Source organism: Antechinus flavipes, chromosome 6 (genome assembly GCF_016432865.1).
Source record: "Antechinus flavipes isolate AdamAnt ecotype Samford, QLD, Australia chromosome 6, AdamAnt_v2, whole genome shotgun sequence".
Classification (NCBI taxonomy): Eukaryota; Metazoa; Chordata; class Mammalia; order Dasyuromorphia; family Dasyuridae; genus Antechinus; species Antechinus flavipes.
The window spans coordinates 97069185-97085183 of record NC_067403.1 but is presented as its reverse complement, the minus strand read 5'-3'; the positions used below and the strand labels follow the sequence as shown (position 1 = coordinate 97085183).

The window sequence follows — 15999 nt, the reverse complement described above, 5'->3', positions numbered from 1 at the left end:
CTCTCTCCCTCCTCCCTCCCTCCCTCCCTCCTTCCTTCTTTCTTTTCTTCCTTCCTATCTGGGGTTCAAAAGAAATAGAATGACATGCCCGCCCCTGTCACATAGCTAGTAGACTGTCAAAAGAGGGATTCTAACCTAGGACTTCCTGATTAATTAGCTCTATTGGTCTTTCTACCACAGCATGCTTACCCTAAATAATTTAGGGTTTTGTCTTATTATTTTCTCCTTCAGGACAAAAAGTTTAATATTGAAAAAATGTTGAAATTGTTTAAAGTATTGGACCACTAGGGGTCACTAAGTGACTTTAGCAAAAAGCTAACATTCCCTTCAATGTTCTTAAAGAGAATAAAAGTAAATTGTATGTAGCTCATAAGACATTTAAAGACAGATGCTATATCATAATAATTTTAATTCTCTAAGGTAGAGTGATGGATGGTTCAGTTATTTCATATGTAAAAGAAAACAAATACAACATCTTTACAATTTGATTTTGTTTCCAATGAGGCAAAGGATGGTACTTTATCTCAGAAATAAAAGTCTGTTTCTATTAATCAAAAATATAACTGAAGATGTGACATTCAAACTATCAAAATTCCAAGAATCGAAATGAGATAATGTAAGGTTTTATGTTGATTCACAGAATCACCAACTTAGTAGGAAAGGTCTGGGAGATCAAGTGCACAATTTTGTACATGAGGAAAGGAAGGCCCTAAGTTAGCCCAAGTAGCTGGCAACCTCAAGGGTTGGTATTCAAACACAGGTTTTCTTAATCATTCCACAAAATTACAAAATTACATCAAAATTATTTAATAAACATTTATTCTATAGGTTTTTTTCTCAAATCATCTGTAAAATGACAAATCTGATCAAACCAATAAACTTGAAATGCTTTAAGGTACACTGTTCTATGACCATTCTCTTAGTGCATTCTGTGCCAAAATAGTTTCTAAGTATTTCGTTACAGCTGTTAAAAATTTGGACAACTGACAGAACTCTTGCAGAGTTCAGAAAATGGCTTGCTCTCTCCTAAATTGAGATGTACTTGCTATCTTTTAAGAATCACTTCTTATTTCAATCAAAGATATCTATGTACCATAGAAGAAGAGCCCACTTATCTCCAATCAGGATAGTTTAGTTTGCTGACCTGTAGAATGCCGGGCTTGGAAGCCTTTTCTTTGTACTGACGCATCAGAAACAAAGCGAAGGAACATCTTATTTCCAGTTGCTACCAGGGGATCTGGCATCTTATTGCCACACAGACGACCCAGAATTGGTGATTTTTCTGTTTCTCCATCAAACACTTCCAAGTGATCATAAGCACATTCCTGATGCTGTTCAATCTCAAACTCACTGAAAGCCTGTCAAAAAAAATAGAAAAAAATCCTCTAAATTATAGCAAGAATCGAAAAATACATAATTTCTTCAAAACAAAAAAGGAAATATCACATTTAAAAGAGAGAAGGTTGTTGTGAATTAATTCCTTTTTGTAATATTACCCTACACTGATGTTCCAGTATAATGCTTAACCACGGGTGACTTAGCAAATTCTAGAAGATCCTACTAACTTTGAAAAATAAAAGTATATAGGTAGACTATACATTTGTCTTATGAACACCTCCATTATATTCTAGAGGTTCCTCACTAGGTTGCCCCCATGTTAATGAAATGTTAAGCTACAACAACTAACAAGATGATCTACACCTGTTTGGCTTTAAAAGCCTTTCATAACCTGGCCCAGACCTATCTTTCAAGCCTTGTTATATATTATTCTCCTTTTTTGCCTTCTTGTTGCTCTTCACACGTGGATTCTACCTCCCATCTTTATTCTTTTGCCTTCCCCTGTGGCTTTCCCACCCCATTCTCCAATTCTGGTAACTTTCAGGATCAAAAAAATAAAGGGATCATGACATATTAGCATCAGAAGTAACTTTTATTTTCTAATTGGTTGTCATATTTTATAAGGGATATAGGGAAATTTGGAATAGTGGAGCAAACAATAACTGCTGGGATTAGAAATATGTCCTACAAGTAGATGTTTAATAACCTACCTGAAGCAGAAGCTAAAACTGAACCACCTGAAAGATCTGGTGGTTATGATTTCCAATAGTATGCTATATAAGTGGTAACAAAATTTATGGTTTTCCCATAACTATTTATATCCTTAGAGGCATGTTAATTTCTACTTGTTGGTCATAACCACCAGATCTTTTCATTAGTCTGGCTCTATTATCATTGTGTATGAACAGGTATCTGTGATACTTGACTATATATCAGTCTCCAGAGAGAGATTAAGAAAAGGTCATAAGAACACCATTTCATAACTGGAGAATATCTTAGAAGTATGTAAATCGAACTCTCTCACTTTACAAATGAAGCAACTGGGGCACAGAGAAATTAAATAACTTGCCTGCTGAATTAGCCAAATAGTTACAATTGAGAGTGAATTTGAAAATGAGTTTTATTGCCATTTATAATATCTGTATTAAATTATATCAAGCATATTTGGCCACATAGAGGGCTGAATTTCTTCCCTATGAGAATGATTCAATACTGGAGGAGTTTGTCAAGTCTGCACAGGATAAACATGATTCACTGTCATGGTTGATTGTGGATGGCCAGCCATTCCGACCCATTGATCTGCTAAATCTCATTTCTTTGTTCTGATTAAGGAGAAATTGTAATCCTCTAATTCAGGGGGTGGGGGAAGCTCACTGATTTTGCAAAGCACTTTCAATGAGTAAATGTTGGAATTGAGATGAGAACTCATAGGCCCGCATTTGTAGCCTGTTGATTAGCCCACTTAACTCCAAAAGAATGATATAAAGGGCCATTTCTCTCTCCTAATGAAATGCAGGATCTCTGGAATGAATCATAACACCTGTTTAACAGTGCATAGCAACACAGCATAACAGTGTAGGTCAAGCTGGCAAGTGAGGTGGCAGGCAGATATTTGGTCTAGATCCAACTGGCCCAAGCTTTTTTATCAAATTACTAATGGAATTGGACCAAATTTACAAGAGCTAAATCAGATGAGATTCCTTTAACAAACTGATTTCAAGGTATATAAGTATTCGTTTTCCCATAGGCACTAATGGATTTTTCATCTATAAGAAAAGGCTTTTTTAGTTGTGAAACCAAAATTAGTAGCTGCCCCCATCTTTTAACTAGCCTCACCTACAGTTGTACCACACACATGCAAAAGCCTTACCCATGTGCCATAAAGACAATGTTACTCTTAGAATGTTATCCATTGCCATATGCCAATGTGTTGAAGGCAAAAAAAAAAGAGAAAATGAAGAACAAAGTGCTGCAATACTTGATGAAAAGGTCCAATTTCATTCTGTCCAAAAGGAATCACTTCCAGGGCACAGATGAGCAAATAAGAGTAACAAAAGCCAAATCATCCATGGACTGGACTATAACAAACTTGCCAGAAACCATGAGTCTAAAAGAACCCACAAGGGAATCCTGCTAGGGTTCAAGACAGGTGGAGAAATTGAATGGAATCCTTGCCAGGCTAATCCTTAGGGTGTTCTTCCATGAAATAAAATAACAATAGATGACTTTATTACAAACCATAACTTGGTCCAAGAATCCCTTCATCCAAATGATGGAAAAGTCATTGGATTTCAGTGGTGGTAGCCTAATCGAACTGCTACTCTTACCAAATATTATTGGATGTTGCAGTTATCAACATAAGAAAAATAGGGGTGGGTATAAATAATTATGATTCGAACATAGTCCAATCATTGCCATATTCACCAGGCAGTAGAAACCCATCATGTTATCTTAAAACAAGCTATCCCCCATACCTAGCATTCTCTCCCTCCTCACTTCAGCCTCTGTAAAATCCTTGATCCGGTTAAGATTCAAAACAAAAGTCACCTCCTAAATAAAGATTTCCCCAAATGCTCCTAGCTGTTAGTGTTTCCTTAGCCATGAAATTACTTTGTATCTATTTTGTACATATTGATTTTCCATTGTAGAATATAAGCTCCTTTAAGTCAATAATTGCTACAACTCAGTGTTTGTATCCCTGGTACCTCATACAGTCTCTAGCAAATATTGAAATATGTTTGCTGAATTCAATTCATTTCGACTTAGTTTAGCCCCACAACTTTTTCCCTTCAATCTCTAAATGCCTCATTTCAGGTTTTAGCTGAATTCTTATTATCTCTAATGACATTTTTAAGCCAAAAAAGAAGGGGTTTCTCTTTTTAGGTTTTTAGAGATATTTCAGTTTTCTGAAACTAAAAGTTCATCCAGTCTAGTGATTTTATTTGTGAAATATTAGGATTACTGAACTATGTTTTAGCAAGACCAAGAAAAATCTCTGAAGACAATAGCCCTCGGCTATAGTCAGAAATCCTTGTACATTTCCCACAAGGCAGGCTAAAAGATTAAGAAGCTAAACTCAAAAGAAATAACACTAAACTTCAGTCACAGACTGAGGAAATAATAACTGTATGCTGCTGTCTGGAACACCCAAGCAAGGCTAATCTGATTCTTGATGGCAGCCAGCCAAGCTTCAATGGGACAGTACTTTATATTAACAGCTGTCCTTGAAGAAATGCCTCTACCTAAAATACTGACATTTAGGCTAATGGGAAACATTACAAAAAGTAACTATTTTTATTCACAAAAGGCCTGAGTAAAATGATAGTACTAGATGTGGAAATTTGTTGCATTTGGATTAAAGATAAAGTGACTGATACACCCCAACCTCAGTCCCATAAACAGCTGGACAACATTCTCCAGTTCTCAAGTTCTAGTCCCTCTGTCTCTGCTTCATATTCCCCATAAGAATTCCCTATAAGAATTAAATTCATAAGAATTTAAATGTTTTCCCCAAATTGTGAGAGTTTGGAGTGTGATGTACAGGAAAGTATATAATGGATGAGGTTTGCTTTTTACATTTGTGACTGTCACACATGTATAAGAAAGTAAAGTTGAACTATAGTGGAGGTGACAGATATTCATCAGTGTACTTTCTCAGAGATGATTTCACACTATCAATCAAATATACATTTAACAAAAAGTTACCATGCCCTAAGCATAGGATAAGGATTACAAATCAAAAAAATGAAATGAAATGAAATGAACAAGACTGTGTCTTCATTCTAATGGGGTGGGGAGGTGTATGACAACTTGTGAATAAAAAGATACACACAAGATATATACAAAGAAGAGAGGATTCTAGGATGATAGATGAGTGATTCAAATTTCCTCAAAAAAAGCAATGTCTTAGAGCTGCAGAAATAAACTTAGGGCAAAGCACTTGTCCTTCTAAGACAATTTGAGAAGACCCCACAAAAGGCCAGACCTCCAGAGGCAGAGATTCAGCATACTTTATAGATTTAAGAAACAATAAGTCCTTGGGCAGCTGGATTGAGAGGCAGCCTCAGCTTTAATAACTGTCACCTCACAAAATTTTGGGGGTCTGATGGCTGAAAAAGAGAAAACTGAAGCATCTTAGAGAATTGAGGAATGTCAAGGATAGGTATATATAGGACACCTTCAAGGCTGCAGCTGTGGGGGAGAAGGAGCTAGTAAATAAATAAATAATGAAGGCAGTAGCAAAGGGCAAGGATCTTGTTGTCTGTGGACATTTGCAGGAGAGCAGTCTCTGACTTCAGTTCAAGGGACAGTTGTAGTTTGCAAACATGGGAAGGACTGCAGGGAACAAAATCATTTGCAGAACAGTATGGTTAGGGGCCCTAGATATGGATTAGGAGTGGAAAGGAGAGCCCAAGTTTGGATCAACTTCAGAAAATAAAAGTAAAAAGAACTCGAGACTTGGGCATTATTCCCTGTACCTCAGGACTAGAATTTGATTTCACTAAAAGCTACTACAAACAAAATAATATGAGTGAGACAGAATCAAGCAGGGAATCACCTGAGCTCTCTCCCAAACCCTCCAAATACCTTTAAATTATGACTCAAAACAAATTCTAAAGAGACAGAACACATACAAAAGATGGAGCAAAATAATTTTCCAGCCCAAGACAACTTGGAAAGTTGGCAGGAAAGGTTTGTTGCACTAAAAGTGAGAGCCAAGCACAATTCAATGCTGGTCTTGTCAGCACACATTAGGCTCCAGCAAAACAGGAGCAGGCTTCAGAAATTGAGTCCATCAGTGGCAACCGTGGCAGTTTCCACACCTCACAATCTACAGATGATAAAAGGATTAGCCAGAAGGAGATTTACAGAGGGCCCTTTGCTGACACTAGGGGGAGGACTCTGTTGGATATGGGTTGCGGTGAAAGGAGGACCACAAGCAGAGCAGAGTTTATGGCCACAGAGAAGCACAAGCTATATTATATACTATAGTTTTGGGTCATTAAAAATAACTAAACAACATAAACTACCTGAGCATATACCTGCTGAAACACAAAGATGACTCATATGAACATAAACATAAAACACTTTGTATACAAATAAACTCAGATATAAATAAATGAATATTTGTTGTTCATGGGTAGGTAGAGCCAATATAATTTTTAAGTGAAAATTTTACCTAACTAATCTATTTATTTAAAGTCATCCCAATTAAATTACTAAAAACACATTTTACTGGATTAGAAAAAAATAATAAAAAATTCATTTGAAAGAACAAAAGAACATGAACTTCAAAGAAACCAGGGAGAAAATATGTAAAGTATATTCAGCAGTATCAGACCTTAAACTATATTATAAAGTGAGAACATTGTTGAAGTGTAAAATAGATAATTTCAATTGATTTTTTTGTATAAATAAAACTTATGCAGCCAAGAATAGAAAATTGCATAAAATTGATGGGGGCGGGGACCCACAGGGATTTTTCATAGACACTCCCTAAGATAGGATGTGATTGGGTTGGAATATATTGTTGTGCTGTAGTAAATCATGAGCTGGCTAATTTTGAAAACATGGAAAGATTTGGATTTGGAAGATGCTGCCCAGTTTCAGAGAAACAGATGACAACTTGAAATAAGCTAATATGGTCTTACTAATGTATTGTAAATGTGTATAGATATACATGTTTATAAATAACTCTGTTTATGTATATTACAAATTTATCTTTATATATATGTGTGTGTGCGTGTGTGTGTGTGTGTGTGTGCATAATATGTTTAATTGTACCCTTCTTTAGGGGAGGAGGAGGAAGGAGTATAATAAAATAAAAAGTGCACAATAGAGGACAAAAATATTAGTAAGGAAGCAAGAAAAAAAAGGGCAGTTTTGAAAATAATGTGTAATCTTTATTATATAGATTTTCTTGAAATGGAAATTTATTATTTTATGTTGAATTCTCTCATGTTCTGCTATGTAGATGGCAATTTATTTTCTTTTCTCATTGTGTATTTAAGTTTAAAATAAAATTTTAAAATTTACCAAACACACACACACACACACACACACATTACATAAGAGCCTTAGGGGATAAGATTGAAGGTTCTAATACCTTCAATAGAGGCGATAGAGAAAGGAGAGGGAGCAGGAAAAACTTCTAGAAGATGGTTGGCTATGATACTATATCTTTGAAGTCATATAAAAGCAATATTCTTAGCATGATGATTAAAGGAACATGATGTAAATTAAAGCAATATTTTTAAGTACACACAAGTGAATAAGTCTTAAGTTGTCATGGTATCACCTCCTATGATGAAATAATTATTTGGTTCCTTTGTTTCAATATTTGGAGAGATCTATTCAGAGAGTAAGTAAACTACAACTACAGCATCTTAAAGTAATGTGTATCAACTTTAAATAAATAAATGAGTATAATAAATAATAATAATAAATAATCAAATAAATAATTGAAGAAAAACAGAAAAAAATTGTGTTGATAGAAGAAATTTCTAGACAGGCAATGTCCACACAAACTCAAATTCTAGATGATTTAACAGGCCCTTTTCAACTCCAGGATTCTATGAACATGAAAGGCAAAGTAGGAAAAATCTATACAAGATTTGTACTCACTATTCAATTCTAATGGCCATTCTTTTGAGCTTTGAAAATATAATGGAAATAAAAATTAGCAAAATAGGAATGCTATTTGATAAGAACATACAGAATGCCAAATTGGTATTTTATTGAAAAGTCACAATACAATATGTATCAATACAATATTTAAAATGCTTTTTTTCCATTACCAGGTGCTGGATTTTAACCATAAAATTAATTTTGTCATATGGGAATAATATCAAATTAAATAGTAATTAGTGTATTCAGTCACAACTGTATTTTGGCAAAACTCCATTGGTTTTAAAATAGTTGATTTATTAGAAAAGCATTTTACTAACTTTATTAGTACAACTGTACTGTTATGAAAATATATGTACTTCTAAATATATATATATAGAATATAATAAGGATGATGATAAGAATGATAAACACAATAATTGACACCTATACAGTGCTTCAAAGTTTGCAAAGTGGTATATAAATGTCTAAATATATCTTTCTATATATATGCATATTTTGCATATTTAACACATGATACACACATACACACACACACACATATACTACATATATGCATATATATAGGTACAATTTCATTTGAGCCTCACAGAAACTCTGTGACATAGACATCACAGATATTGTTTTTCCCATCTCGATAGATAGGGAAACGGAGGCTTTTATAGGGCGAGTGACTTATCGCCTGGCTACTTAATATTGCCAGGATTGAACACAAGTTTTCTTAGCCCCAGGTTTGTCATTCTATACAGTAATTCCATGTGGAAATTTGTAAAATGTTAAAGCACTACTGATTTTCCATTTCTATATTATTTCAGAAAACTCATCTAGTGCGTACTTTTTTTAAATTTACATTACACATTTAAAAATGCTTATAATCTGTTCCCGAGATTGCACTGACCACAAAGCCTATGGAATTGTAAATTAAATTAGATATTAGGTGATTATCAATGCTTTGTGATTTGGAAATAATCTTCCCACTCAAAAAAATTTAACAAGTTAGCTACTTAAGTGCGGGCATAATAGAAAGAAGAATTCATGATCTTTGTGGCCATATTATTATCATATGACCAGACAACTGATAATGATATGACCATGCTGTTGGTTCTTATGTAAGTGCAATTAGCAATTTTCAAATAAATTTCCCCACAAAATCCCTTGTGCAAAAACTTATGTCTTCAGGGAAATTTCTTATGCCAAATATTTGGATTTTCTAATCTAGGTTGAAAGTCTCTATACAATAAAAGAAATAATAAGATTGATACAATTTTGTAGCTAGTCTACAAAAAGATGACAGCAGAGGGAGCCACTGACTGGGTCTCCTGTCTAGCTGTCATTGATCTTGTATTCCTCCCTATGTATCTAGTTAATTCAATGGTTCTAGCTATGTTTAAAAAATGAAATTAAGCATTATCTGATGATGATGGACAGGAAGAAGATGGTCAGATGAAATACCATCCTTTTTAGAAGCTAGTCTTTAATTTTCTGGAAAAATCAGTAATATCTCCATAAAGTATTCCAGGACATAAACCAATCAAATCAATCCCTGGAATTTATAAAACTTAGGTCCTAAGACTTGCTTAATAGTCAAAGAATAATCTCTTTTAATTGTATTATAATTTATTTTATTTCTCTGCCATCAAGCATATATATGTATATGAAATATATACATTTGTTCCATGTCTATATTATTTGTACAAGTGTATACAATATACTTCATGAAATAGAAAGTGTTTGTACATACCTTAAATATAAGTCTAATGATATTATTGTTAGACATGAAATATGACTTCACTGAAAACATTAGTGGAAAAAAGATGGGAGAGTAAAGTCAGGCACTCCTTGAACTCCCCCCAAAACCCCTCTGAATACATTTAAATAATGACCCTAAACAAATTCAAGAGAGGCAGAACTCACAAAAAGAGTGAAATAATTTTTCAGGGCAAAATAACAGCAATGGCTTCTAGAGCTCTCAGCCCACAAATGACAAGGGAAATTGAACAACTGGTCACAAGGAGATTATTGGGTTCTCTTTGCTAGCATTGAGGCCAGATTCTGTTGCTTTGCCCATAGTGAAATCCAGGTCACACTCCTAGGTGGCAGTTCAGGGCAAGGAGTAGCTCTGCCATATCAGAGCTTGTAGCCAGTGTGGAGAAGATAGTCTCATAATTGAAGATCAGAAAAGACAGATTGTAGTGACTCAAAGACTAGAGTACAGGCCATCAGAGCAGTAAACACACCTCTCCTTTTATCATACCATCCTGGAAGGTGTGAAAACTTACAGGTCCTTAAAAGTATCTCTGAAAACAGTTGCACAAAAATCCTGAAGCCTGGGACAGTATATTCTCCACCCTGAAAGCAGAGCCCTATTTTAATAAAGGGTTAAAAGTAAAGAAATAGATTAGGAAAATGAGCAAGCAACAGAAAAAGATTCTAATATTATAAAGTTACTATGATGATAAAGAATATCAAAATGCACATTTAGAAGATAACAAAGTCAAAGCTCCTACATCCAAAGTCTCCAAGAAAAATATGAATTTATCTCAGGCCATGGAAGAGCTCAAAAAGAATTTTGAAAATCAAGTAAGAGAAGAAGAGGAAGTATTAGGAAGAGAAATGAGAATAATGCAAGAAAATCAGGAAAAACAAGTCAATAGTTTGGTAAAGGAGAATACTGCAGAAAATATTACAAAAACAGATTATGTTAAATGGAAAAGAAGCACAAAAAGGCAATGAGGAAAATTTGCCTTTTAAAAACAGAGTTAAGTAAATGGAAAGAGAGGTATAAAAATTTCCTGAAGAAAAAAATTCCTTTCAAAGTAGAATTGCAAAAAATGAAAAAGGAGGCACAAAAGTTCATTGAAGAAAATAATTCCTTAAAAATTAAAATTGAACACATAAAAGACAATAACTTATTAAGAAATCAAGAAACAATAAAACAAGATCAAAAGAATTACAAAATAGAAAGCAATGTAAAATGGCTCGTTGGAAAAAAAAAAAAAAACTTACCTAGAAAATAGGACCAGAAAAATAATTTAAAAATTATTGCACTACCTGAAAGCCCATCATCAAAGAAAGAACCTAGAAATCATCTTTCAAGGAACTGTCAAGAAAAAGCGCATGCTTATTCTAGAACCAAAGGGTAAAATAGAAGTTAAAAATTAAAAAAAAATTTTAAAAATTTAAAAAAATAAAAGTTAAAGTGGATACTTTAAACTTCCTGAAAGAGATCCCAAAATGAAAACTCACAGGAATATTACAGCCAAATTCCAGAACTCCTAGGTAAAAGGGGAAATAATTAAAGCAGATAGAAAAAAGAGAAAAAAATTCAAATATCATGGAGCCCAGTCAGGACAACATAAGAATTAGCAACTTCTACATTAAAGGGCTGGAGGGCTTGGAATATCATATTCCACAGAGCAAAGGAACTAGAATCAAAACCAAGACTGACCTACTAGCAAAATTGACCAAAAACAGATATTTGATGAAATAGAGGACTTCCAATAATTCCAATTTGGAACTATTTCCAAAAGGCTATTAAAACAACACATACCCTTTGTGATCTAGCAATGTCACTATTAGGTCTCTATCCCAAAAGATATAAAGAAAACATTTCTATGATAGCTTTTTTCTCAGGGCAAAGAATTGCACATTGAGAGGATGCTCATCAATTAGGGAATGAATGAATAAATTGGAGTGTGTGATTATGATGGAATACTATTGTGCTATGAAAAATAAGCAGAATGCTCTCAGAAAAATCTAGAAAGACTTTACAAAGTGAAATGTATTGGGGACAAAGTAACAACAATATTGTAAGGCAATCAGCTATGTAAAACATGACTAATCTCAGCAACATAATGAATCAAGCCAACTCTAAAGTCTAAAGGACTTATGATGAAAATTGCTATTCATGTCCAGAGAAAAAATTGATGGTTTCTGAATACAGACTAAAGCACATTTGTTTTACTTTCTTTAAAAAAAAATCTTCAGATTTTGAAGCTATCCATTATATCAGGATGTTTCTCTTTTTAAAAATATTCTAGTAACTTCACTTTCCTCTATAGTAGTAAACTGCAGTCTCTAATAGGCTTCAGTTATGAACAAGTTTACTTTTGGGGTTGTTCTACATCCTTCACAGCTTTATAGATAAGAAGTTATCTATAAAGTGGGGGTAATCACCACTTTATCCAAATCTTGGTAATAGTCCAACTAACTTTTAACCTAAGAAAACAATATTAGGATAGTGAATTGTCCTATGACTCCTGCTAGTTGGACTGCACTGAGTATAATGAAAAATAATAATAAGAGGCTGGAAAGGTCTACTATATTTCTATCATTACCCCACTATCTACACTCAGGGACTTGGTTAACTCAGGCCATCTGTTTGACCATCTCCAATGAGCCCAGGGCAAAATAAAACAGGAATGAAGATTATCTAGTAATATCTAAATAATGTTTGAAAGTTTGTAAAATGTATTGTCATGTATTTCCTAATTTTATCCTCACAACAACCCTGTGAGGTAGATGGAATTATGAGCCTTATTTTACAGAAGAGAATACTGAGGATGAGAGATGTGAAATGATTTGTTCAGGATCACAGGGCTAGAAAATACTTATGAAAGGATGTTCAAATGTTGCAATAACCATTATATAAATATAGAGAACAGAAAGAATTAAAGAAATAGTCCTCTTATTAATACCTACATATCAAAAGACAAATCACTAATGAAAAATCCATTATTTAATATGATTTTATGTTCTTATTTTTCTTTAATTTTTAATTATATTGTATTCTAATTAACAAGCATTCATTTTTACTCTCTTCCACCTCCTCCTTCTACAGGGAAGAAAAATAAAACCCTTAAATACTCTTAGTAAACTCCTCCCTTAGCCTTTTGTTATTCAGTATAAACAATTTCATTTCCTTTAGTATTCCTTCCTAAGTCTTATAATAAAGTCACTTTGTGATGCTTCTGAACATTATTTAAGATTTTTACAATATTCTGAAAAACTCTAAAAAAGGGCCTGACCAATGGAAAATATGATGGGAAGATAAGTATTCTTCCACATGTTAGAAACTCATTGCTCATTTTTTAAACTACAGCATTAGACTTTTGATTAGCATTTCCTTCAAGAAATACACTAGCTTCTTAATCCTTTTCTTCCTGTTTTCATGTCTGAGTAATTATATCCCAAGTTTTACAGTTGAAAGAGAGCTCAATGATCAACCAATCCACTGAATTCCATAATAAGAATATAGTCTACACTATATTCCCCAAAAGTGGTTATCCAGTCTTTGTGGAAGACTTCTAGTGAGTGGGAAACATAACTTACTATGGCTCTTTCTACTTCTGGAAACTTGCTTAAAAGGAAAGTTTTCCTTGAATCACACTAAATTGACTTCTTTAGAATTCCTATACATTACTTCTAGTTTTAAAAATCATCCAGAAGAACACATCAAATTGTTCATCCTTTATATACCCTAGCAAATATTTAAAAGCAACTCTCATGTTTCTATCAGATCTTCTCTTCTGCAAGCCAAATATCTCTCAATTTTACATGTCAGATGTGGCCTGACTAGAACAGCAAGCCTTTCACACCTCTAGGGTTAGTCTTTACTCATAAATTCATGGAACCATTGTATCAAAGATCTAGCAGTGGAAGAGAACTTAAACTTCTAGATCATTCTTACTTCTCCAACATACATACACACATATAGTTTATAATATAATATACATAAATATAAACACACGCATAATACATGTACATTCACATATGTACACACATGTGTGTGTACATATATTATAGGTTCGTGGAACCATTGGATCACAGTTCTAGCAATGGAAATGTGTGTACATGTACGTATATGTATATTATTTGCATACACATATATGCATGGAAAATATACATATATATGTTTCCATATATATATATATATATATACGTATATATACGTATATATGTATATATTTGTATATTGTGTTATATATCTATGTATATGTCTGTATGTATGTATATATATACATATATATACAGAAACTAAGACTCAGAGTGCTTAATTGATCTACCCAAAGTCATAGAGAAATATCAGCACTAGGGTAAACTTTCTATAGGCCTTCTTTATACACAGAAAAATATGGCAAATATAATTTACTCACTATTCCTTAAACTAATAGCATAAGTATTCTGTTTCAAGGTCTATTGCATCCATAGTATTATCATTAAGATTATTTAACCTCTAAACACCAGTTATTTTCCCTCTTTAAATTTCTGAATAAGACTATTGTATTTCATTATACATTCTTCCTATAATTGTTACCGTAAAACATTATTTTGCATTCTCAATACATTTTTTAAAGGGGATAAAACATTTCTAGAAATAGTATGATATTTGAACAAAACCCAATGATTCTTATCTTAAGATTTTATCTCAGTGACAATTTTATGAACACAGGTCATGACAAAAATGGTTCCCATCCACCAGAATTCATTTTCTTTTGTTAAGTGTGGAAGGAACATACATCTGATCTACTTAGAAAGAGGGAATGGGTTGAAGTCACTTACTAGTTTAACTCGGTGTCCAGGAGTAGCACTGATTTCCCACGTGCATTCCTTCCTACTTGGATACTTGTCAGGCCAGTTGGGACTGGTAATGATTCCACTTGGACTGTGAATCCTCTGCTCACACTCCGCTGTACCAATAATGACAATATCAATTAGTCTGGGAATCTATGCTAATGTAAAGTCAGAAAACAAGCAGAATTTTTTTTTTATATCATCTTGTAGAATGGAAATGACTTGCAGGAAAGTAATCATCTCTTCAGTCTATTATTGAAGGCATTAATTTTGCAGACTCATTGACAAAGTGATTAGTTAACATTTATGTTCTTATTTACATCAAATTAACAATGTTGACCAAAAGTTAGATAAATTCTTAAAAGGACAAGAAGTAACTGCCTACTTAAAACTGCAATATGTTAAGTAAAACCCTTAGCAGAGTAAAATATAGAACAAACAAGAAAGTCAATATATGATGTATATAAGATATGTAAAGCAATTCTACAAAAAAAATGAGTAAACCCTTTTGAGTTGATTCATATGTAAAATGATAGCTGATTTATATATTGGAATGAGAAAATATTGAAATCCTAAAAGATTTATTATTCATCTTAAACATTTCTAGTTTTCATTCAAATTATATTAACAGAAATAGTTGAGTACCGTTCAGCTCTGGGACAGATGTGTAAGCTAAATTATTATGAGGGGTATGTGTCAGAGAAGAAGTAAATAAGCATTTATATAGCACCTATTATGTGCCGGAAACTGTGCTAAATGTTTTACAAATATTATTATCTCTTTTGCTCATAACAATCTTACACAACAGGTGTTATTATTATCACCAATTTATAGTTAAGGAAACTAAGACAATAAAGGGTTAAGTAGCTTGTCAAGGGTCACACAATCTAGGCAATGTCTGAAATAGAATTTGATCTTTTGTCTTTCTGACAAAAGGGTCAAGATTCTATCCACTGCACCCTCTCATGCCTTAAGTGCATAATGAAAATGTCAGTTCATTTATATCATATTCGGTGGTTACAAAACACCTTATATACATTATCTAATTTTAAATAAAGACAAAATGAATGAGAACAATAGTACTATGGCTATTTTTTTCTTTTTTCAATTCTATTGGGAGTAGGAGAAGAAACTGCTTATATTGATTAATTAATATTGATTATATTAATGTGAAGAAATCTCAATAAAGAAGCCCTTGTTGCCAAAATAGATTGGCCACTATGATGTAACTTCCAAAGGCAACTGGAGAAATAATATATTATATGACAATAATAACACTTAATTATAACAGATAATTCATACACTAAAAGGCAACTTCAAAAAAACCAACTAACCAAAAACTTTACACTGCATACTGATTGCCAAATTTTTTTATTGTTGTTCTTGTGGTGGTGATCGTTATTGTCTTCACTACAGAACTTTGCTGTTATTTTTGATGAAGATTGACCTACTTGGAACCAT

The 15999-nt window shown here is 33.2% G+C and overlaps 1 protein-coding gene across 1 annotated transcript in view; it reads right to left on the bottom strand.

Moving 5' to 3' along the window:
* LOC127541412 (tolloid-like protein 1) overlaps positions 1–15999 on the bottom strand; it is a 74136-nt gene that overhangs the window by 19964 nt on the left and 38173 nt on the right. The window contains exons 7-8 of the mRNA XM_051966692.1: positions 14527–14654; positions 1145–1358 (exon numbers count right to left, since the gene is read on the bottom strand). Coding sequence (XP_051822652.1) covers positions 1145–1358; positions 14527–14654 — 342 coding nt within the window. The remainder of the gene's footprint in view (positions 1–1144; positions 1359–14526; positions 14655–15999) is intronic.